This window comes from Drosophila virilis, chromosome 2, assembly GCF_030788295.1.
Source record: "Drosophila virilis strain 15010-1051.87 chromosome 2, Dvir_AGI_RSII-ME, whole genome shotgun sequence".
Classification (NCBI taxonomy): Eukaryota; Metazoa; Arthropoda; class Insecta; order Diptera; family Drosophilidae; genus Drosophila; species Drosophila virilis.
The window spans coordinates 19,031,619-19,054,813 of NC_091544.1; the positions used below are offsets into that span (position 1 = coordinate 19,031,619).

Genomic DNA, 23,195 nt, shown 5'->3' on the forward strand with positions numbered 1-23,195 from the left:
ACATAGGTTAAAGATTGAGAGGGTGTGTCAGCGGACTTGATAGATATACCAAAGTCGAAACATTAGTCATAGATATCGACGATATAATTAGATAATGTTTAATTTAATGCTCTTGAATAACTGTATTGTACTTAAAGAGAATACGCTGTAACTTAGAAGTTGGTAAGATTAAATATGTCTGATATTTGCATTATAAATATGTGGATCGAACTTATAATGTAACAAGTAAATTATCATCAGTTCAAACCGGCTCAAGAAGTATTCAATTCTTTTCAACTACCACAATTTCTATATCTATTGTTATTTTTGATAAATATTTGTTATGCCCTGAACCCATTAAGAATGGATAAAGGGAAAAAGGAAGTATCTTTCATTTTTTAGCTATCGTCCCATAGCTATAAATCAATTAAATAAATCAATTGGAACTGCTCACAAATTAAATTTTATAATTTATCGAATTTATAAAAATATTCTATAGCACTTTAAGAAAATAACAAGATCGGAAAATGCAAGTAATTAAAGAAAATTTGTGGTTATATTGGCAAGCCACGTGGCTGCGGCAGCAGGCATAAAACACAAGTATTTTAATATACATGCGCAGCCATACACACAAATGTTATTGCAATTGAGATTGTGTGTATATATATGCTACTATTTTACTTTAGTTTTTTTTTTTAATATTAAAACTCAGTTGTACGAGGTATGAGCGGTTGGCATGTGGCTCGGTCGATTGAAAGTTAATTCGTTTTTTAAATTTATTTTTATCAATTCTTCAGCTATCAAGTGCATTGCACGACCTGCATTTGATGTTGTTAGAAATAATTTGAGGGTATCCCCCAGTCGGGCACTCACCAGTAGAGCACTCCTGTTATTAATTGAATTTTTGCAAAAACAATTTTGTTGGGCATTTTTTTGAGTATATATGCATATCTTGGAGTTGGTATATGACTATCACATGTGCGTATAGGATATAATTCAGAAATTAAATTTTAAAATTGTTTTAATATCTGTTACTAATTAAATGAAATACTATAAAGATATTTTAACAGCATCTTTAAAGCATTTGAAATATCGCAACTATTATAAATAGCATGCAGAATATTTAATAAGAAAATACAAGAAATACAAAGCTGTTCATAAAGAAACATAAATTTAAATTTTATAGAAGTTTGTCATCAACGTTAAAAATAAATTAGGGCATCTTTATTGAAAGGTCAGTTAGACCTTTACTAAATTTAAGTTAATTAAATGCACAATAAAATGCATGTTTAAAATACATTTTAAGTTTATTTCAGAGAGCATTTCGCAAACGACTTGATCAAAAAACTTACGTTAAACAATTTTACGCCTTGTTTTGCTTTTGTAAAGATTGTTTATGTATATTATATATATATATATGCATTTGTATATAGTTTGGCATTTGTTCAACAAGTTATGAGCGACAGTTGGCCAAATTGAAAGCGTCGTTTGCCCTTACAGCCGCCAAAAATCACAGTGCGGGTGTTTTTATGGCCATTATTGTGTGCGGTCTACAGGTGCGAGATGTATATATATATATATAGTTTATATATGTATATATGCATATAAAACAAAATTTTCCATCATTTGGCAATAGCGCTTGCAATAGCGACAAAAGCAAACTAATAGAATTAACATGGCTTATTAATGGTCGTATTTAATAATTTCTAGCCAAGAACTGAAAGTCAAAAGCAAATAAATAAGCATTAGAATGGCTTTGTGAAACATGTTCGACCAGCTTTCCAGTCACTCAATTTGCCTTTAACCGTGCTTAACAAAAGATAAACAACGACAGAAAACGAATCAAAAACTAAACAAATGCAAAATAAAGCACAATTATTTCATATGCAAACAAATTTTAATCTAATTAACTTTTGACAACAGTTTCCTGGCCACAATACGATAAGCCGCTGCCAAACATATAATTAACTCAATTTGCATTTTAAATAAAAAGTAAGAAGGGGATTACGTATATATATACAAGCCAAGTGTTTGTTTTACTCAAATTGTAATTATCGATCGATCTATTTATTGTCAATTACTGTTTGAAATTCTTTATGCTCACAGATACGCATATTTATGCTTGTAGATAATTGTGTATGCATGTAAATCTAGATAAGATAAAGATAGTTATAATATATTGTCCTTTTCTGTTGTCTGTCAATTGGAACGGCATGACTTCGTTTAGCGATACAAATTTTTACTTTTATTTTTATTTTTTTTTATTGTCGTTGTCGTTATTTCAATTCAATTTGCCGCCAATTACTTTGCATACCAGCACAACGATCCAGCATAAGGCCCCTTCTCTTTGTTGTGTGAGTCTGTCTGGAAAATTTTGTTTGTTGCGTTTAATTTAAATCAAATTTTCTTCAATAGTTTTGCTGCCCATGCAAATGCGTATTCATTTATATATATTATATTGCCTTTATAGGCTGACAAACAAACAAACAAACAAATCAGTCAGTCGGTCCTCTCTTCAAGCTCAATAAATGCTTGTGACGTTTTATGGCGCCTTCATATATGGAGACATTATTTTATTGGCCCCGTCGCTTAGTTGACGATCATGTGCAAAAATTTGTGACAAAATCAAATATAGACATTGGCGTAGCTCGGCGAGATGAGGGATATTAACTGCGGACTGTTTTGAAAGTAAAATAACATCATGAGTACTTATTGTGCATAAACCATCAGTATTTGTTGGATAATAAGATAAACCAATTGCCAAACTATATTTATTTGTAAAGTCACTTTAAAGTATTTATTAGCATTACGATGGATTTCGAGGAGGATACAAAGCTCAGCAACATGTGCTCCAAGGGATAGCGATAGTTTAGTTTGTGAAAGTATAATAAACAACGAATATTTTTTATTATTCACTAAGTGTTCATATCTAGCAAATAAACCACCATTTAGTATCGATAACCTATATAAGCTCTGATTCCATAAGCATAGATAAAACTTCAGTTGCAGAGAAACACGCCGCACATACATGTTTCAGGCAACACTTGTTTTAATCTTTAGTATTCTCGCGCTATCAATTGAAAACAAACCCATTTAAATTGCAATCACAATCGGTTTGACTTATAATGGGGCAGTTCCTTCACATAATCCCCATATCTGGCGCTTATCGGAAGAGTAGCCATGTTGACCGCTGAACTTGGCCTACATAGCATGACGTATGAGGGCGCAAAATACCCCACCCTTCGCTTCATGTCTAACAGCTGATATGCCAGCTGCCATAAACTAAAGCACCACAGCACAATATCATATTGTGTATGCATGTTTCGAGAACTTGGCTCTCAGAACGTGCTTATCGACGCCGAACTGGGTCCAAAATTATTATTGTGTAGAACTTAACGTCGTGAATATTCATTGTGCGCATTCATAAACATTTTATTACCTATTCCACAAACAGGCGGGCGGTATTTTTTTCAACATGTGACATAAAGTGACCGGTAAAGGTAAACATAAAATCAAGTCCAAATTAAGCTTGAACGAAACTTGGACACACTTTATATATTTGTAAGTAATATTAGTATTTAACGAGCTAGCTCTAAACCAAAACAAAAATTATGGCCTCAGCTGGGTCCGTGCTTACAAATTAGCTGGGAAGAAACTATCTATGTCTCAACCTAAAAATGCGTCTAGATCCATGGTTGAATTTATCACTAATTGTTAGAGAAACATTTGTGAGTTCAACTGGGTAGTGTTAGGATGCTATATAAAAAATCTGTCGATACCATTATTATCGATATTATCGTTATTATGATGTATGGATAGGTTTGTTGCAAAATGCTTTAATTTATGTATGCTTCTTAACGAGTGTCTTGCTTAATCTCTCTATTAATATAAAGGTAAATTCTTTCTTTATAGATGATTACATATATAACAATATGTTTTTACAATTAACAAGTTTGTTTCCGTATGATTCATTGAAATCGATAATTTATTTGGCCAATTACTTCTAAATTTAATATTTTAATTCTATTCGTCACAATCTGAATAATAAAGTGCTATGCTCACTTTTTGGTTGTTCCCATACCTGTTTTTGGCTGGTCTACGTTTTAGCTTTGATAAAATGCCGATAGTCTCGTTTTTGGGGGGCCTTTAAAAAGGCGGATCTAAGCATTGACACATTTCAGTTGCGGAAACTTAAGTCTAGCGTGGAGATGTCAACACTATCATATCTCTGTCTGTTGTTGTGGATGCTGTTCAACAGCTGTGTTGCGAGCCCCAAGGAAGTCGCAGTGATTAGCTTCAAATGTAATGGGTATCTGTGTGAGGAGCTGAACTATCCACTCGACTCTGAAGTCGCATATTTTACAAAAGACATCACAAAAAAACTAAATAACTATACGACCTTAGTGCTGCGAAATTCCAATTTAAATCAACTGCCTTTGAATGTGTTTCAAACACTAGACAAGCTGGAACATTTGGATGTGCAGGGCTGTCAAGTGCAACATGTGGCAGCCGAGTGCTTTGAGGGTGCTGCCAAGCTCAAGATATTGCAACTGTCCGGCAATTTAATATCTAAAATCGATGCAGCAGCCTTTGCCCTGGCCACAGAACTGGAGGAATTGAATTTGGCTGATAATCAATTAACAGATTTGCCGGCCAAGACTTTCGCTGGCCTCCACAAACTCAAACAAGTCTGGCTGCAAGGCAATCGCTTGCAAAAACTGCCAGCTGGTGTTTTTAGTCAACTGTCACAATTGCAACAACTCAATCTGGACTACAATCAGCTATCCGAACTGCCCGACGGTCTATGTGCCGATCAGGTTCAGCTGCAGCAATTTTCAGCGCGTGGCAATAGATTAAAGCAAATTGCAGCCAATGCTTTTCCATATGTGCAGCGTCTCATAATCTCCGACAATCTACAGTTGCATCGGCTGCATTTAACTGGCCACATACGTGAGCTTCAGGCTGACAACTGTCCATTGCAAAGCCTTCAACTTGATCAACCCGAACTGTTGGAGCAGCTGCTGCTTAGCAATTCCCAATTGCAAAGCTTGGACTTTTTGCGTAATGCCAGCAGTCTCTTGGATTTGGATTTGACGGGCCTGGAGCAGCTGCCCGCCTTGCCCAATCCCTGGCCCGCACAGCAACTGAAACGCCTGAGCATTTCCTATGCCAATTTCACAAATTGGCCCGATCAAATGTTGACGCAGCTGCCAGAGCTTAAAGTGCTGGACATTTGGCATAATCAGCAGCGGGAGATATATATTAAAGAAGACTTTGGTCAGCTCAATAGTCACTATATAGATGACACAAATTCAATATGTGCACAATTGGAAATGTTTGTGGGTGACACAACATTGCCCAAGCATGTAACCATATTCGACAATGAAGTAATTGGTAATACTGGAGCGTATTCTATGCAATGTCCCGGTGTTGAGTTGGCACAAGCGGAGGAGCTGGTGTGGTTTGAAGATGACTTCGATAGCTTAACATAGCTTTGACTGTAGAAATGAGCTGGCCAATAAACGCTGTTAACAAGTTTTATTAAATTTTTTACATTTTTCTTATTTTACATATTAGATAGGTGCAAGCTAAGTGATCATGCAAGTTCTTGAACCAGCAAGCCGATGATAATCGTGCCCACTCAGTACTCATTCTAGTTGATAGATAGATAGATGAAAGATAGACTCACTTGAGTCTCAGTATCAGCCAACTGATCATAGTTAATCCTTCTAGAAAAGTTATTTCTCCTAAAATCAAATGATCATCAATTTCGCATCAGGTGCTCGTTTAATGAAAATTGCTTCTTTAAGAACGCGCGATCTTCAAGTTCACAAATTATCAATATGCTAACCGATCATGGCCCATACCAAGCGTTCTCTTCTAATGAGTATCAATTTTACGAATGGATCTTATTAGTTCGGTTACTGAGCATACGATCAGCGATCGATCGTTGCACATTATTGGTGTCATGAGTGCGCAAAACTGTTGTCATTCATCTCTTGTCTGGGCTTTGCCTAGTGAGCAGCGATCGTTGGCAATCATTGAAGACGCTTGTCAAGTGCAGCGAGCTAGGCCTAAACTAGTTTGGCGACTCGGCTGAACAGCTGATTGGGCTTTGCCTTATTTATTAGCGCGTGCTTATTGGACTACAGGTGCTTTCAACTACAAAATACAACAACAACAACAACTAGAATGATGACGCAAGTCGGTTAGTAGCGGTCCCTGTGCTCCACTTTCGGATTGGACAGATTTACGCCGGGTAGGGGCACCAAGTGTGCTTTGGGCTGCTGTTGTCTATCGGGTTTTGGCGCATTAGCTACCTTATTTGATTCCCTGATTATATTGGGTGGCACGGTTATATCCAGACTATCTGATTTCTGATAAAACAAATAACCGGCAGACATGAAACCGACTAGCGACAGAGTGATTAGGGTCCAGCGCAGGCCGGAATTAAACTTCAGACCACTGTTTGGGGTAGATAACAAAATCACGAGGTTACATTTGATTGTCAATCGTAAAGTGCTAGTTACTCACAGAAACAACGTGTATTTGACCATATTGGTGTAGGTTTTGTTCAGTTGCACGCCCTCCTCCACCCAGAACATGGGCATTATGAGCTTCCGGAGATGCCGCAAGGGCTCAATGCCCTGCACAGGCTCCACATCCAGATTAAATTGTAACCGCTTAGCCGCCTGAAAGGGTGTGCCTGACATCTATTAAGAGAGTGATCGAGTTAAAACTGTTTGCTAGTCTTTTTTAACTGTCCAATATACCAGTTCAAAATCTATAAAAACGGCGTGCTCCTTCTCATTTGGATGCAGACCATCCACATCCTGTATCAGCTTGGGATCTCCATTAAGAAAATGCGGCATGGAGGCTATCAAAGGACCGCCCACACAAGGTGCTAGATTCATGGTGCCCTTGGGCGGACAGGTCTCCAAATTCTCGGGATCATCGCAGAAACAGTGCAGCTTCTCATCCAGACGCACATCGCCCAGATCTAGGGTATATCTAAGTGCAGGCATGCCATGATATGTAGTCTTCCGCTGGTAGATAGCACCCAATGAGCGGCAAATGTCTGGCGTAAAGGCCCACAAGCCCGCTTCCTGTTTCATGCCCGGCGCAAAGACCGTGGAATCTGTGCCCACAAAACGGTTACACTCATCTCCCGGCCACATGTCCATCTCTGGTTCATCGGCAAATTTAACGACCTTGCCAAGTTTTTTGTTGTTCTTGACGCCGCGACAGACTGTAAAGCGGCCAGCGTCCGAGTGATTGGCCTGAAGAGACAGGAATAAGTTTTGAGGTAAAAGCTACTCTGAGAGAGAAGTAAGCTGAAGCTATATAGTAATTCAACAATTATTTTGGTTACTACAAGACTATAATGTTTGATTGGCCATTTAACTTCGCATACAATCGTGTTGCCCGGGTATTGCTTACCTGGCCCAGAAACGAGAACAGAAAATGTGTCTGGTTGACCTGTTTGGCCTGCTTCACCTCGCCCGTGTAGAAGACCGTGCAAAGCGCCTTGGCAGCGAATTCATCCGAGGAACAGTCCACATCGATGCCACGGAAAAATAGATCCATGAACTTGGCAGTGAGAAATGGCTTTGCGTCCGGAAAGACAATCGCCAGCGCCTTGGCAACCATTTCCATCATAGCCGCACGCTCACGTTGCACGGTTATTCCAATAGACTGTCGAAATTAGATGCGATAGCCGTAAAATGTTAGAGAAATGTAGATCCGCTCGCAGTCTGGCCTGAGCAGGCGGTTCTACGTCCACCTTGATAAATAGCCAGCTAATTGCAACTCATTTACTATATGCAAAGGCAAACTCGACTCTCGACTGGGGGAAACCGCGACGCTGAGACGCAGTTGTTCATAAAGACATATAGGCTCGCGCTGGGACAGGTGATTAGTTTATTTCTTTTATGTTTTTTATTTTTTGAGGTTTTTTTTTTCAAACTGCTGTCTTATTTGATTTTTGCACAGCGATAGGTTAATTTCTACTCGCTGAGAATTTAAGTTAAGTGATTTGCATAATTTACAAGGCTAGTCTAACAATAGATTACGGGGTCTTTTTAAGTGCTTTTCAGGTAGCTCTATTGTCATTGAATTAGTATTTTAGCTATACGAACTGTTCTGTGCACAAGTGCATATCTATTTTCTCAATTATTATTCATTAAGGGTTCTACGAAAATTAGATAAATCTGAGATCTCAATAAATCGAACAATTTTAATACTATTATTAGATGTTATGTATAGTGTATGCATTTTTAAATAACAATAGACAAACACAAAAACAGGCAAATTGTTTAACAAAACTAAATACATCAATCCCTGATAATTATACAAGTAAGAGGTTCTAGTCAAGAGGCTCCCGGCTAGGGGATACCCTGATGTAGCTCACGCTGCGCGCTCGTTTGTAGAAATAAAGATAAATATAGAATAAAAAGAAGTTCCTTTGGCAGGGTTCGAACTCGCAACTGACCGCATTACTGGCTGCCGACTATTCTCACCAGCCACATCAATAACTGAGTTTTAATGAGAAAAAAAACCTAATTCAAATAGCTCAACGCGGAAGTGCGTGAATGTGTGTGTGTTTATGTTTACAGAAATTCGTGGAATTTGCGCTGCCCCAAACTCGAAGCCAGCAAAAACATGTTTTTTTTAATATCTTCTGTGTTTCTTTATTAATCTTGATAAAATTTTCTACATCTTATTGTTCTTCGAATATTCGAATATTCAAGAAGTCAATTGCATTTGAATTGTGGTTTATATTAGTGGGCAGCGTAAATTGGTATTTTTACTTGATTTATAGCTATGAGGTAGTAGCGTGAAGGTGGATGTAGCTAAACAATGAAAGATACTTGATTATTATTTGATTCTAGAAACTACATATAAAGTTTGGTGACTACCTCTTATTATTAAACAAAATTGCTCACAAACAGAATTTCGATATCAATATTTATCGATTATTTGGAAAAGGGGAAAGTTATCGATTAGCGCGGACACTAGGAAGACCTACGGCAAAAATTTCAAGTTTTGTAGCTTACGGACAGACGGACGGACGGACAGACGGATATGGCTTCCTTCTGCCTATTACATTTGCATTTGAACAAATACATTATAACCCTTTGATCCATTTTTAATGGGTTCAGGGCATAAAAAGTAAAGTGAAAGTCAAAAATTATTTATTATCTACTTTTCACTCGCTTCCTGTTCGATTTTAATTATTAAACATATTCAAATAATATTCATCCAAATTCGTAGAACTACCAAAACATTTAGGAGAAATATAAATATGCCAAACATTCCTGAATGTACTTAGAATTCCACTCTTCATACCTGTAACAATGGATGTGGTAAGGTGATAATTTCCTCGCCCGTCAGCGGACTTGAGGCCTTCTCGTTAAATATGAAAGTGTTTCGCATATTGTAAGATACCGTATCCTCAACGACATCATCGACCAAATCATATTTGTCTTTCCACTCGCTGTGATCACAAAATATAATTTTAAAATAACACTTCAGATATATTTTTTTTACATATTACGCACTCGAAGACAAATGGTCCGATCTCTTGTACGCGCGGCTTGCCGCCCTCGGCGACCTCTTCGGGATTGGTCACATTGAATATGTAGATATAAAAATGCAACGGAAAAGGCGTGGCCGACCAAAGATCACGTATATCAGTGCCCGGCTTGAGCGTGACTTGCTGTAAATGGATAATTCTGAATCCCTTTACAAACATAGATATATTTAAATGCGCTCGCACACCTTCGATATCATAAATTTTAAGATCTGTGGAAATAGTACCCAGCCGAATATAATTGCAAACAGAAGAATGCCAGCGGAGGCTGTTAGCAATTTCATTCGATGGACCAACATCTTGTTGATTAGTTTAAATAAGATTTTTGCTTATTAATTTGTGGCCAAGTGTTTTTATTGCGATGCTACCCGTTCACAGTTGCCGCACTACTGAAAAAACTGATTTGAATCGCCCAACGTTCGGCTGAGGTCTGAGGTTTGAAGTCTGTTTCTAAAAGGCTTACGTGCGAATTTCGCTCTCAACGCATATGGCAAATGTCGCTATAAAACTGCCTCCCCCAAGCCGCCTATTCAATTATATTTATATGCTTTGGTACTGCAAAAACAATCGGAGAATAGAATAGTTATCACATAAGGCATATGTGAGAATATTGCAAGCTGCGTCCGGCATCTCCCCATTGCCGCCCCTGCCTGGTTGACTAATTTAGTCTACAATAATCGGATTGTATTAAGTGGAAAATCAATAATAATTCTCTCTGAATATTGCTATGATAGTGCATTTTTGATTGTAAGATTTGTGAGATTTTATCCAAGCGGCATTTGCTATGCCCTCGGTTTAAGCAGACACAATATTCCTTGGTTGTAAGATAAAGAATTGTTTTAAGAATTAAAAAAAATGTATAAGGTAAACTTGTGTAACTGGAGCATTGGCTTTTATATTCAAAATAAGGTATTTTGTTATTTCGATACTTTATTTATATGTATTATCTTAGAACTTGCCATTCCATTCTACTCTATAAAATACTTAGGTATTATCCAAACTATATCTAACCAAATCCCACTATCTATACAATCAGGTTCCATGCCATAATACGCCATCCAATTTCGTAACATTCCATACCATACCATATATATATATAGTAATATATATTTATGTATATATATCTCGCATGGTTATACTGTGAATACTTTATGAACAGGGCAACTGTTAGTCTTATAATTACAAACATTTTAATTGCAACAATAGAATTCTTATTACATGGCGCCAACACTTGGAATCAGTAATACTCTACGTATTCGTTGGGCTATATATCAACTCTCGCTCAACTGGTTCAACAGTTTCGATAACTAATAAAATCTAAATTTGAGCTATTGAAAGATAAAAAAAACGACCAATAGATATAAGCAAATGGTCTACTGCAAAAAAAAAACCAGTTGAATGAACTGCGCATCGCATAAAAACAGGTATCCATAAAGTCGTGTCGACTTTTATGGGTACAACTTGCAATTTCGGTAAAGCCGACTAGCAATAATGATATCGATAACGATAGCCACAGGCCAAAACTGGCAGCTAGTGGGCTATAATCGAGACCCATTCGTGCGTAACGCTCGCTGTTATTGTTACATACATAAAATGGGAATATAGGCTATATGTTTATAAGTTGTTGGTTGGGCAACTTTTTATGCCTCACTGCGCGAAAGTCGCACGACTTTTAGACTCTATGCAGGGGCAAGGTAAAACAAACAAAAAGAAATAAGGGTGCTCTATTCGGGACTGCCCGACTAGGCAATACCCCGCACCCAACGCCGAGCTATATTTAGTCTCTAGTCTTTTTGTGGTCTTTGATGATTTCTTCTGCCTGTTTATACATTTGCTCAAAACATTTTACCCTATTTGGGCTTTTCAAAGAGGTTCAGGGTATAGGAAAAAAATAACATTTCACATTTGATGGGGCAAGTTATGGAAATTGCAATGACCTATGCGACACCTGGCAAATATTCCATAATTATTACACGCTCACTCTTGACCCAACAAATATACAAAGGTGTCTTCAATTTTAAGTGGGCTTAGTGGGTCTTTTAGCAATTGTCGGCAATTGCAGCTGAGTTAAATAGCCCTAAATATTTCAAGGCCATATTAGGCCTCATATGACAATTACAAATTCCCTTTGGCATTCATTTTTTACTGAAAGCATTTAACTGCAATTTCTTTTACAATTTCCATTGCCTTTAATGACATCACACTAGCCTGTTCTTAGATAATTTGCAAGAGCTGATCGATAAGATAAGTTCCTTATGATACAAATTGTAAGCGTAAGTAGTATTATTAGTGTTCTCCATATAAAGACGTGGAGTTTGAAATATATTTAAATTTTACCTTGGTGAGAATTGTAATTTTATATATAGCAAGTAAGAGGTTCTAGTCGGGAGCTCCCGGGGAATACTCTGAACCCTCTTATTCCAACACCAAATGCAGATCGCGCAACACGCTCGCTTGAAGTAAGGATAAATTTAAAAAAAAGTCAGTGGCAGGCTTCGAACTTCGCGACACACCGCACCACTTGCTATGCCTCTACTTAACAGTCACACCAATAATTTTGCATTATTGAGAAAAAACGAATTAAAATAGCAGCACAGAAAACAAAACAATCGGAATTGCAATGCTGTTGATAGAATTCGAAGCAGACGCGCATGAATGTGTGTGTGTATATGTATACACAAATTCTTGGAATCTGAGCCCCATTAAATTGCACAGTTAAACTTTGGTTCTCTCTTTACCGATCTGATCCAAATATATATATATATCTTGTTGTACCATAGCACATTTGTGTATTCTCAAAAGGTCAATTGCATTTAAATTGTTGGTTAAATTGGTGGCGGGGACGTGGCGATAGCTATTAAACAAAAGATACCCGATATATATATATATATATAATATTCTAAAAGCAACATATCAAGTTTAGTGACTCTAGCTCTTAATATTTATCCAACTTGCTCAAAAAACAGGATTTCGATATTGATTATCGGACACAACCTCGATCTGCGCAGGCACTAGGACGACCTACAGCTTAAATTTCAAGTCGCTAGCTCTTATAGGTGCTAAGATCCTTGCGCTCATACATACGGACAGACAGACAGACAGACAACGGCCATGGCTGTCAGGGCGTAACCTGGTGGCTGGGGGGTGTGGGTTGATTGTCGTTTAATTGTCGCTAGACGACATAAACAGAATTCGAAACTGCATAAAACACATGAAAACAAAAAAAATCGAAAATGAAACTCAAACAATGGCAAAAACCAAACACGTGACGCTGACGTTGATCCAAGTTAACCGAGAAATGGCGAAGCGAAGCGAGAGGGACGCACAACTTATAAAGTGACACAGAAAAACGAGTCGAACGACAACAACAAAAAAAAAAAAACAGCACAAAATCTAAATAAACGCAAATGCGCTTGACAACACAGCCAAAGTTGGTCGCAACTCTCGCTCTCAGACCCAGACCCAGATCCAACCTCTAAATCGACTCGCGCTTTTCTGCTGAGCCAACGATTATTTACAGTCGATTATTGAGCAGCTCAGCAGCTGAGTAACAGCCTCTGGCATTTCAAATGCAAAACAAAATCAACTGCATTGCATTTATTTTTGTTTTTCTTTTTTTTTTACATACATACAATTTACAATAAAACGTTTTACTATGCCATCAAAAAATTGCGTTAGAAATTTCCTTTCAACTTACAAATGTTTTTCTTCTGCATAGTAATATTTTCTTTTTATCGTATTTTTAATAAGAGTTCCTTAGTTGAAAATCTTACAATTTGCCGCTGTTTTTTGATGCGACTTTCAATTTTTCTTTTCAAGTTAATTTTTAAATATGTGCCCTCTATTTTGTACTTTTTGAGTACATGTCGCGGGAGACCTTTGTAAAATGTTATTTTATTAAATTATTTATTTATTTACAATCTCCTATTTAATCTGCATGTGTTCTTTTTTACCCAGAACACAGATAAAAAAAGGGTGAAAAGGTATATTAGTTTTGAGCAAAGGTATGTAACAGGCAGAGGAAAGCATCTCCCCAAAAAGTATATATATTCTCGTTCAGCATTGATACTCGAGTCGATCTAGACATGTTCCTCTGCGCATCTGTCCGTCCATCTGCTTTTATTAGCGTCGATGTCAGATAAAGGAGGCAGAAACTTGAAACTTAAAACGAGCATTTCGGGTTTGTTTTCGATAATCATTCTAGAGTCACCAAATTTCACTACAGGGCACTAACTGGCGTATCGCGTGTTACATTTGGTGTTGGTAGATCCTTCAGGGTATTCGCTAATTGGGCATTCCCGACTAGAGCACTCTTGCTTGTTTGGTTAAAATCCATAGCGAGCGGCATTACCTTGGCGGATGCTGATCCCACACTCTTCTAGCTTAAATGCATGTTAATTATGTGTGGGTCTGTTTGCTTTAACTGCAATCTGCGGCTCTATAACATTTACTAGGCCATCTCCTCGCTCTTGTTTGTCAATTGTCGGCACTTTTATGTTCAATTAACGAACCTCTAGCGAATTGTCAAGATCCTCCTCCACTAATTTGTACATTGCTCTGCTAATTTCTATATTAATTCATAACTCTACAAAATTAGCCACTGTTTACACAGAGATAAACGCAAGAAAAAGACGCTCAATTCGAAGTTCAATTTTCTTTGTTGTGATATTGCCCCGCCCTGTTCAGCATTTGTAATTGATTGGCTGAGTTTTTATTCGCTTGGCGCATGTCGTGTGACAGCCATTAATTGATTATTTTATATACCCACAACAATCTGGTGACTTTTGGTATTAATTTAAGTGAATCATTCATTCGCTTTGAACTATTCAAACAGACACTCACGTGCTATTCAATTCTCAGCAATTGCATAAGCCTTCAACACTCTTACATCATTTAGAGGAACCCACTCATAAGTATCTGATGGATTCCAAGTCAGCAGCACTTGTACTTTTGACATGCATTTACAATTAATGATTTTATTTACATTGCATTCAAAGAAATATATCATTTATCAAATCGAGTGTCATATCTAACCAGAACTCATCTTTCGCCTAGCTCTATGGCACATTTATTTGTTTTATTATTAAATGTTCTCTAAATGAAACTGTAGAAATTATTTGAATGACATTTTGTTTTTAGTTATTTATTTACTAAAACTCGTTCGTTTTTCGTTCTCTTCTCGATTCGAGAAGTATTTTAATTACGTGACTGCAACTATTTATTGTCGGCATTTCAATGTTACTCAATATGTATGCAAAGTTTGACATATTTGCAATTAGACTTTGAAATTTAGCTAAATTAGTTTGCAATGCGACTTGCGTAGGAACTTGAAGAAGCTTGACAAAGGTCAGAGAACACGTTCGGGTTTTCTATGTACGAGTAGTCAAATATACAAGTATTGTCATTAAAAATATGTTGTTATTGCTAAAGTTAAGAATTAAATGCATTTAATGATGATTTATTATTAAAAACTCATAAGCTTGACTTTTAAAAGATTCCCTTCAATTTGGTAAAAGGTCATAAGGAAAACCTCAAAGACTTATAATTCAATCCATCAAGCTTTCAGTTTTTAATTGAATTTTCATGCTTCATCTTAGCTTCAATACAAATGCAGCATGAAAACCACAGTTGAGTTCAGTCGAAAGACGCCAGTTTGTCTGGCCAGAAGCCGCTCTCTGGGGTACGTGTGTTGTGTACAGGTCTCCAGATGCCCGTCATTGATTAATTGGTACAACTAGTCGAATGCTGTTACATGACGTTCGAATCGCCAGCAATTATTGGTGGCTGTTGCAATTGTTAATGGCTTATAATTAAAAGACAGCAACAGCTGCCCGGAATTATATACGAAATGCACTTATAGAGATGTGCATTTTGGTGACAATACTACGAGAATGCGGGCACGCAAAACTATTGGGAGCTTATTTGTTAATTGATCGAATTTAGCTTTTAATTCTATTTAATTAAGAATCTTGGGCGTAAAATACAGTCCACTAGTCGAGCTAAAACTGCTTGGAAATTAAAGCACAACTTTCCGATATCGATCATCGATTACATATTTCTTCTTCTTTAATAAAGTAAGAGTATGCTTTTTTAAAAAGTTCTAAACCTAAATAAATACGTTATTATTGAAAGGTAATCAGTATGATTTAGTCACGTGCTATTTAAATTAAACCAAACAATATTATCTGTAAACAGTAAGAATGTAGCCAATTATTATAATCGACATATATCGATATTTGCTATATTCATTGTACAGTCCACAGTCTCTTCTAATATACTCTCTAATTTTTTTTTTACAATCTTTAACTTTCAACTCTTAAGGTCCTCTCAGTCAATCGTTTAAACATAAGTAAAGTTCGCAACTTCTAGTATTTTTTTTTGTATTTTAATTCCAACATCGATACAAATCGATTATTCATATCGATACACACATCGATTACTTCTATATCGATTCATAAAGATTTCGTGTTATTGATTAGGACACGAAATTCCAACTCTTTGCGCCCAATTTCAATACATTGTATTAAGTCGTGCCTCACGACCTGCGCCCATCTCAAATCCAGACATAAGCCGACTGCTCGGTTACAGATTAAATTGCTCTACGGTTTCCAGTTCTCTTATATGTATTTATTTATTTGTTTGTGTGTGTTCGTCTTCAATTAGCGTCGTTCGGCATTTCGGAAAAGCATCTGACGCATAGCCGCGGCTGTCAGTTCGAGTGTTATGCTTAAATTATTCACTTCATTCGACATGACTTGACTCATGCCGCGCCCCGCGTGACCGCAAAAAGTTTTGTAAAATACCGCAAACTTGAACACCCCTCGAGTTGAACCATGCCCCCCTACTATAATATGCGGATATACGAAAGGAATACGTATTAAATTGCCATTAATTGCTGGGTGGATCGGATCGCCTGCATTTATTTTGCTCAATTGCGGTTTGGCTTTTAGCTATGCAAAATGTAACGCCCCAGCACTTAGATCCTATATTATTTTGCAGTTAAGCGCAGATAGTGAATTTGTATCCTTTTGTCCATTTGACTGTTAAAAAGCCATGGCTTATAAAAGAATTCAGTTTAAGCAAGTTTTCCGCGAATTACTTAGAATTATTTGTAGGATTGGTTTTTCCGTCGTCCCACACAGTCAGAGAGATATTCCGAGAAGCGCTCTGAATAAAGCTTTGTGTGAGGTTAAAACAAGCCGCACTTTAATTTGGTCTTAATTCCTAAATCTGTTCTTTGTGTACAACATTTATTTATAAAGTCAAATAAGTATTTTTTGGGCGTTTTCTTATCACAGCAAACACTCTAGAAGACTTGTGTCAATCCGAAGCAGTTCTTCACTTTATGTTTATCTCGAAGGCGAGCAGAACATTTACTGGGCGCATGTTCTGCTCTCATTTTTTAAATTTCCCTTCTTTAATTTCGCTCTTTTTTATATTTCTCAGTTTTTGCATTTATCGCTTCAGCAATAAAAGTTTTCCATATCGAATTGGCTTCACAGTCAAGTACTTGCCCATAGTAAATTTTTAGTTTAAAAGCAAAAAAAAAGCTCTCTAAATATATATAATCAAAACGTTTTTCCCCCTTCCAAATGCTGACTCACAGATGTTTATTAAGTAATGTTTTATTTTTTTGTTTATATATGTGGTAGCATTTATTCGGTTGATCGAGGGTTGGGGCATGCATATATACGTATATATATATGTCGGAACAGAGAAATCACTTTCTTTGCAATTAGGCATACTGGCAGCACAGCAAGTCCCGAGTGTCGTTATAGTCACAAAATAATTATATTTTTAGGAGCGAGCACGTCTGTTCTCTATGACTTCCACTTTTAGAATGAATAATTTTCATCGTCCTCGAGCATACTACTCATGCTCTTGTCATTCTATATTCTTCTCTGACTTTTAGTACTGTTAGTGAACATTCAACACTATAGCAAACTGGACGTTATACAACACACTCGGGCCATGCTCGGCAGAGACTATCTTTTTTGTCTCACACCATGCTTTCAGTAGCAACCCTAATACAAGTAGGACAGTTATGTTAAATAGCAGTACCTTCTGTCAAATTCTCTGATTCTTACTAACACTTAATCGTTAGCATTCAAAATAATACTCACAATAATTTATTGGATACACGACACGGCCTTCCTGACATTTCACACGTCCTCGTGTGTACATTTCGCTTAGATCATGCCATAGTCAAAATTGTTGGGTAAAATTTATTAGTCATTACTTTACTTTAAGAATAGCTTTGCAAACAGCAGTATCATCGGTCATTGTAGGTTTTATTTTTTTATTTTTTTTTTTTTTTTTTTTTTTTTTTTTTTTTTGTTGTTGTTCTGTCATCACACGTCTATAGGCTCTTGCTGCCCAGCAACGATAACATGGAGCGGATCCATACAGGTCTTTCAACCTCTGACCCCCGCCATAATATCACCCGCTTCAGCACGCCATGATCGAGCACTTGTGCACGGCGTGAGTATTATGGTGCGGTCTTAGCCATCGTGTATGAGCCCAACCGCACTCTCTCTTAGTGCCACAGTGTCTTGAGCAATGTCCTCAACATTGTCACACTCATCATCTCTCAAATCTATCAACTCCTCCGATACATTGTTGCTTGGAAAAGCTCGCAAATACTCATGTGCATACTTAAACGTGCGCTTACTCGTCAATGACTTTAATAAATATCTGTCTCCATCAAGTATTTCGATTATCTCAAAAGGTCCCTTAAACTTGGGATCTAACTTCGTTTGATTTCGTTCTTCCCTCTTGAGTAGGACATGATCACCAAGCTTATATTTTACAATTTTTGCTTTATTTTTATCAAACCTAGCCTTATCATATTTAGCGTTATTCACCATGTTATCTTTCGCTTGTGCTCTTATTAAATCTTTATCAATTGTTTTTTCATCTGATATTGTTATCATTCCTAACGGCCTTGCCTCTTTACCGATTAGCAATTCTAACGGACTATATTTCGTTACACGATTTGTCGTGCAATTTATTGCCAGCTGTATGTCTTTTAAAGCGTCTTGCCAGGATCGCTGACTACTCTCAACCGCTGTGAGCATGCTCTTCAAGGTGCTCATGACACGCTCTACTTGGCCGTTTGCTCGACTGGCGCCCGTCGGAATCAGGTGTAAACCTATCTTCTGCGAAGAACAAAATTCCCTAAACCTTGTGCTAGCAAAACATCTACCCTGATCAGCTATGATGCGTGCCGGCACTCCGAATAGTGCAACAGTTTCTTTGACTGCCTTAATGCAGTTTTCCGTATTAAGGTTCAGCGTATGTTGAAGGTGAACAAATTTTGTGAATGCATCAACTTGAACTATGATGTACTCTTTTAAGTCGTTTTTGCCACTTAATTTTCCGGTTATATCAATATGCACAGTGTGCCAGGGTATGTCATCTTTAGGAATCGGGTGCATTTCTATTTGTGGCTTACCAGATGGTGGTTTTGACACTCTACAGGTAATGCAATTTTCTACAAACTTTTTCACATACTTAGACATCTTCTCGAACCAGTAGTTGGCATACATTTTGTCTAGAGTTTTCTTCCACCCTAAATGCATTATGGCTTCGTGAACATTGTTAATGACTGACCATCTAAAGGCTCTAGGTATTACAGGCAAACATTTTGTGCTGCCATTTCTTTGAATCCTTCGATATAATACTCCTGCTCTCAATTCGTACGACGCTGAGATAGCTTCTCCCATCTTATGGTTTCGCAATTTTAAGGTTATGGAAGCAATGTCAGAATCTCGTTGCTGTTCGGCTAGAAGCCAATCGTCGGTTATCTCAGCTAGGTTTATGTGCATTTCAACCGTTTTCGCTGAGGATTTATAATCAGTAGGCAACGGATTGCGCGAGAAAAAATCAGCATGTAACATGCGTTCTCCCTTCCTGTATTCAATGCTGAAATCAAATGATTGCAGATATGCCCACCATCTATGTACCCTTGGGGTAAGGTTAATTTTTTTGATACTTGCTTTCAGGGAGTTGCAATCTGTATGCACAATAAATTTTTGACCATGTAAATAATGGCGGAAGTGTCTTACTGCGTTGTAAACTGCGAGGGTCTCAAGCTCGTATGAATGATATTTTGCTTCAGCCATTGTCGTACATTTGCTGTAATATTCAATGACTCTGGGTCTATTTTCTATCTTGTGCATTAAAATAGCACCATATCCAATAGAACTTGCGTCTGTATGTAATTCAATTGGCTTTAGTGGATCGAAAATTGTCAAAACGGAGTCATTAGTCAAAATTGATACGATTTTTTGACGAATTTCCTCATATTCCGGCTTCCAGACAAATTTATTATTCTTGGAGGTGAGATTATATAAAGCTTTCATCTGCTCAGAAAATTTTGGTACGAATTGCCTAAAATACGAGGCTAGGCCTATGAATTGTCGCACCTGCGTTACTGACTGCGGTGACGGCAATTCGGCCAACGCTTGTATCTTGCGTGGATTTGGTCGAATTTGACCCGCTTCAACCAAGTATCCTAAATATTCTATGCTTGTTTTCAAGAACGAGCATTTTGTAATGTTAAATGAGAATCCAGCTCTAGACAAGTTTTCCAAGACCGTTTGTAGCCTTTCAAGTGCCTCTTCCTTTGTCTTCGCTAGAATTAACACGTCATCTATATAGACGATGGCATACGTTTGAGCCAAATCACCCAATGCTCTCACGATTGCGCGCTGGAAAATCGAGGAAGCATTTTTTAATCCAAAAGGCATGGCCAAAAATTCATACTGTCCTTCTGGCGTGACAAAAGCAGTGCGCTCGATAGAGTCTGGGTGTATTGGAACTTGGTAAAAACCACTTGCCATGTCTAAACTGGAGAAATATTTGCCTTCACTCAGTCTATTAATTTGATCAGAAATCAAAGGCAGCGGATATTTGTCAGCGACCGTATTAGCATTCAGTTCCCGATAATCGACACATAGTCGATCGGTTCCATTTTTCTTTCTTACCATCAGCATTGGGCTTGCAAATGGAGAGCAACTAGGACGTATAACGTTTGCGTCTAACAATTCTTTTACTTTATTTCGCACGACTTCTTTTTCTTCTATGCTTAACCTATACGGACGCCTTTGTACAGTTTTATTTGGGTCAAGCAGGCGGATTTCAAGTTCACCCGTAGTCACTCGCGTTTGAGGAATACCCTCAATAAATTTATCAGCATAGTTTTGCAATAATTCTAGCAGACGATTCTTATCAGTGTTGCTTAATGCTCTATCGTTATTCAGATGCTCTACGTAACTTATATCTGGCACTTTTATTAGTACATCAACAGTTTTAGTTTTGTACATTTCAAATTTGTCGGCCTCGATGGAGACTCCAAAGCCTAATCCGAGTATATCACGGCCTATCAATACATCGTATTTTAAAAACTTATCCATTATTACATGAAATAATATTTCTAAGGAGTACTGATCAATTTTAACAGTAGCCAAGATTTGCATAGTGCTATACACAGGATTTTCTCCAATACCCCTCAAAACTATCAAATTATTAATTCTTTTTCCGGAAAATTTCTCGGCACAACTCTCTCTGATGAGCGTACATTCCGCTCCAGAGTCAAAACAAAATGGAACGAGCTCACCAGATTGACGCAGGATTCCTTTTGGCTCGGACACACAACAGATGTTTATACGCTTGTCACGTGATCCAACACCGCTCGTAGAAACTCCTTTCGTACATGAAGACGCAATGTGGCCAGCATCGCCACATTTGAAGCAGGTAACGGCAGATCGAACTTTAGGTAATGCTGAGTTTTTTGACACGTTGCCTTCTTCATACTTCCTCTTGCGACATTCGACCATTTTGTGTCCGAGGTTTCCACAATGATGACATTTAATGCCATATGTTTTCGATCTCTTGCGATCTGGTTCTATTGGGATATTTGGCTGTAGACCTCCATTTGACCTTCCATAAGCATAGGCCTTCAGATGCTGTTGCATCTCGTCTTGACTTTTAATATTAGTCGTATATAACATACGTTGCAGACTTTTGTCGATTTTCGATGTATGTGCCAAAACAACTGAGACTGCAATTTCCTCCATGTTCGCTGTCTTCCATTTGGATAAAAGTGACGTCACAAGACGGCTCGCATATACGGAGAGGCATTCGCCATCATTCGGTCGGCCATTAAAAATGTTCATTAAAGTTGCCGCCGATGTTTCCATTCCCACGAAACGTTGCAAAAACAATTCCTTAAAATTTTGCCAGTTCATTCCAGTATAGCATATTTGAGAAAGCCAGGGCGAGGCGCTTCCTTCTAGGGAGCCGCTGAGGGTCATCACCAGTGTACTGCCCTCAATAGGATTATCGTCAAGTATTATGTCCACAGTTTTGCACCAGGCATTTGCATCTGCGCCTGCAATGTCCGGGTTGAACTTTGGCAACGAGATGCTCTTCTTTGTTGAGGATGCTGAATTTGACATCTGCATTGCTTTAATAATCTCAAGAATATTTCGATTTTGAGATTCCAAAAGCTGACGCCACGAATCGTCAGAATTGCCTCGTGGAGGGGCATCGCCTTATCCCACTTCTGATGTCGGAACAGAGAAATCACTTTCTTTGCAATTAGGCATACTGGCAGCACAGCAAGTCCCGAGTGTCGTTATAGTCACAAAATAATTATATTTTTAGGAGCGAGCACGTCTGTTCTCTATGACTTCCACTTTTAGAATGAATAATTTTCATCGTCCTCGAGCATACTACTCATGCTCTTGTCATTCTATATTCTTCTCTGACTTTTAGTACTGTTAGTGAACATTCAACACTATAGCAAACTGGACGTTATACAACACACTCGGGCCATGCTCGGCAGAGACTATCTTTTTTGTCTCACACCATGCTTTCAGTAGCAACCCTAATACAAGTAGGACAGTTATGTTAAATAGCAGTACCTTCTGTCAAATTCTCTGATTCTTACTAACACTTAATCGTTAGCATTCAAAATAATACTCACAATAATTTATTGGATACACGACATATATATATATACTATATATATATATATATGTGTTTGCCATATGTTAGCATTTTCATATTCCTCTCCTTTGTTGCTTTCTTATGGCGTTTGTTTTCTTCTTGTCTTGACGACGCGTAAATAATTGAATTAGCTTTGTTAGCGCTTTGTTTTGCTCTTTCAGTCCATGCGCAAATATATACACAATATTTTGTTTCTTTTCCTTTTTTATTTATTTGTTGCTTTTGTTTCGGTTGTGTGGCAAATGCTCGGTTCGAACTGGCCGCAAAAAAAGTATTCCCAAATAAAATACAAAAACTGAAACACAATTTTGCATTTTCCAAATACTTTGCGTCGTTGTTTGTCGACCTTCACCCCGTGCTACAATTTTTTGTTGCTGTAAAAAATTGTTTTTTGTATTTGTGTCGCCACGAAATTATCTTTAAGCTTGACAACATGTGCGCGTTGCTTGCTCTGTGGGTTTTTAAGTGCTGGCAATTATTTTTGAATTACAAATTCTGAAGATTTTTAATAATTAGGTGTGTTGCTATAACAGCAGTTGGAGACAGCTTATTTTGCGCTTGAACTATTTGGGAATTGTAAGACAAGCGTCGGTTAATTGAAGTTTTAAAT

The 23,195-nt window shown here is 37.6% G+C and overlaps 3 protein-coding genes across 8 annotated transcripts in view; 2 read left to right on the forward strand and 1 right to left on the reverse strand.

Annotated features, from left to right (window-relative positions):
* SNF4Agamma (SNF4/AMP-activated protein kinase gamma subunit) overlaps positions 1-23,195 on the forward strand; it is an 80,819-nt gene that overhangs the window by 8,578 nt on the left and 49,046 nt on the right. The gene's annotated exons all lie outside the window — the stretch shown is intronic.
* Positions 3,928-22,555, forward strand: LOC26530939 (leucine-rich repeat-containing G-protein coupled receptor 6). The gene has a single exon (XM_070207694.1). It carries the CDS (start codon positions 4,188-4,190, stop codon positions 5,469-5,471), a length of 1,284 nt encoding a protein of 427 aa, XP_070063795.1. The 5' UTR covers positions 3,928-4,187; the 3' UTR covers positions 5,472-22,555.
* Snmp1 (Sensory neuron membrane protein 1) lies at positions 5,499-9,870 on the reverse strand. Its single transcript, XM_002053365.4, has 7 exons — positions 9,760-9,870; positions 9,540-9,697; positions 9,328-9,475; positions 7,420-7,674; positions 6,753-7,259; positions 6,514-6,692; positions 5,499-6,444 (listed from the first exon to the last, which is right to left on the reverse strand). Exons 1-7 carry the CDS (start codon positions 9,868-9,870, stop codon positions 6,189-6,191), a joined length of 1,614 nt encoding a protein of 537 aa, XP_002053401.1. The 3' UTR covers positions 5,499-6,188.

Excerpts from the sequence above, each read along its gene's own strand:
- LOC26530939 (XM_070207694.1), top strand. The coding sequence starts at position 4,188 with ATGTCAACACTATCATATCTCTGTCTGTTGTTGTGGATGCTGTTCAAC.
- Snmp1 (XM_002053365.4), bottom strand. The coding sequence starts at position 9,870 with ATGTTGGTCCATCGAATGAAATTGCTAACAGCCTCCGCTGGCATTCTT. Across the intron at positions 9,698-9,759 it reads TAAAATTTATGATATCGAAG|CAAGTCACGCTCAAGCCGGG; the intron begins GTGTGCGAGCGC and ends ATCCATTTACAG. Across the intron at positions 9,476-9,539 it reads ATCGGACCATTTGTCTTCGA|CGAGTGGAAAGACAAATATG; the intron begins GTGCGTAATATG and ends TTGTGATCACAG.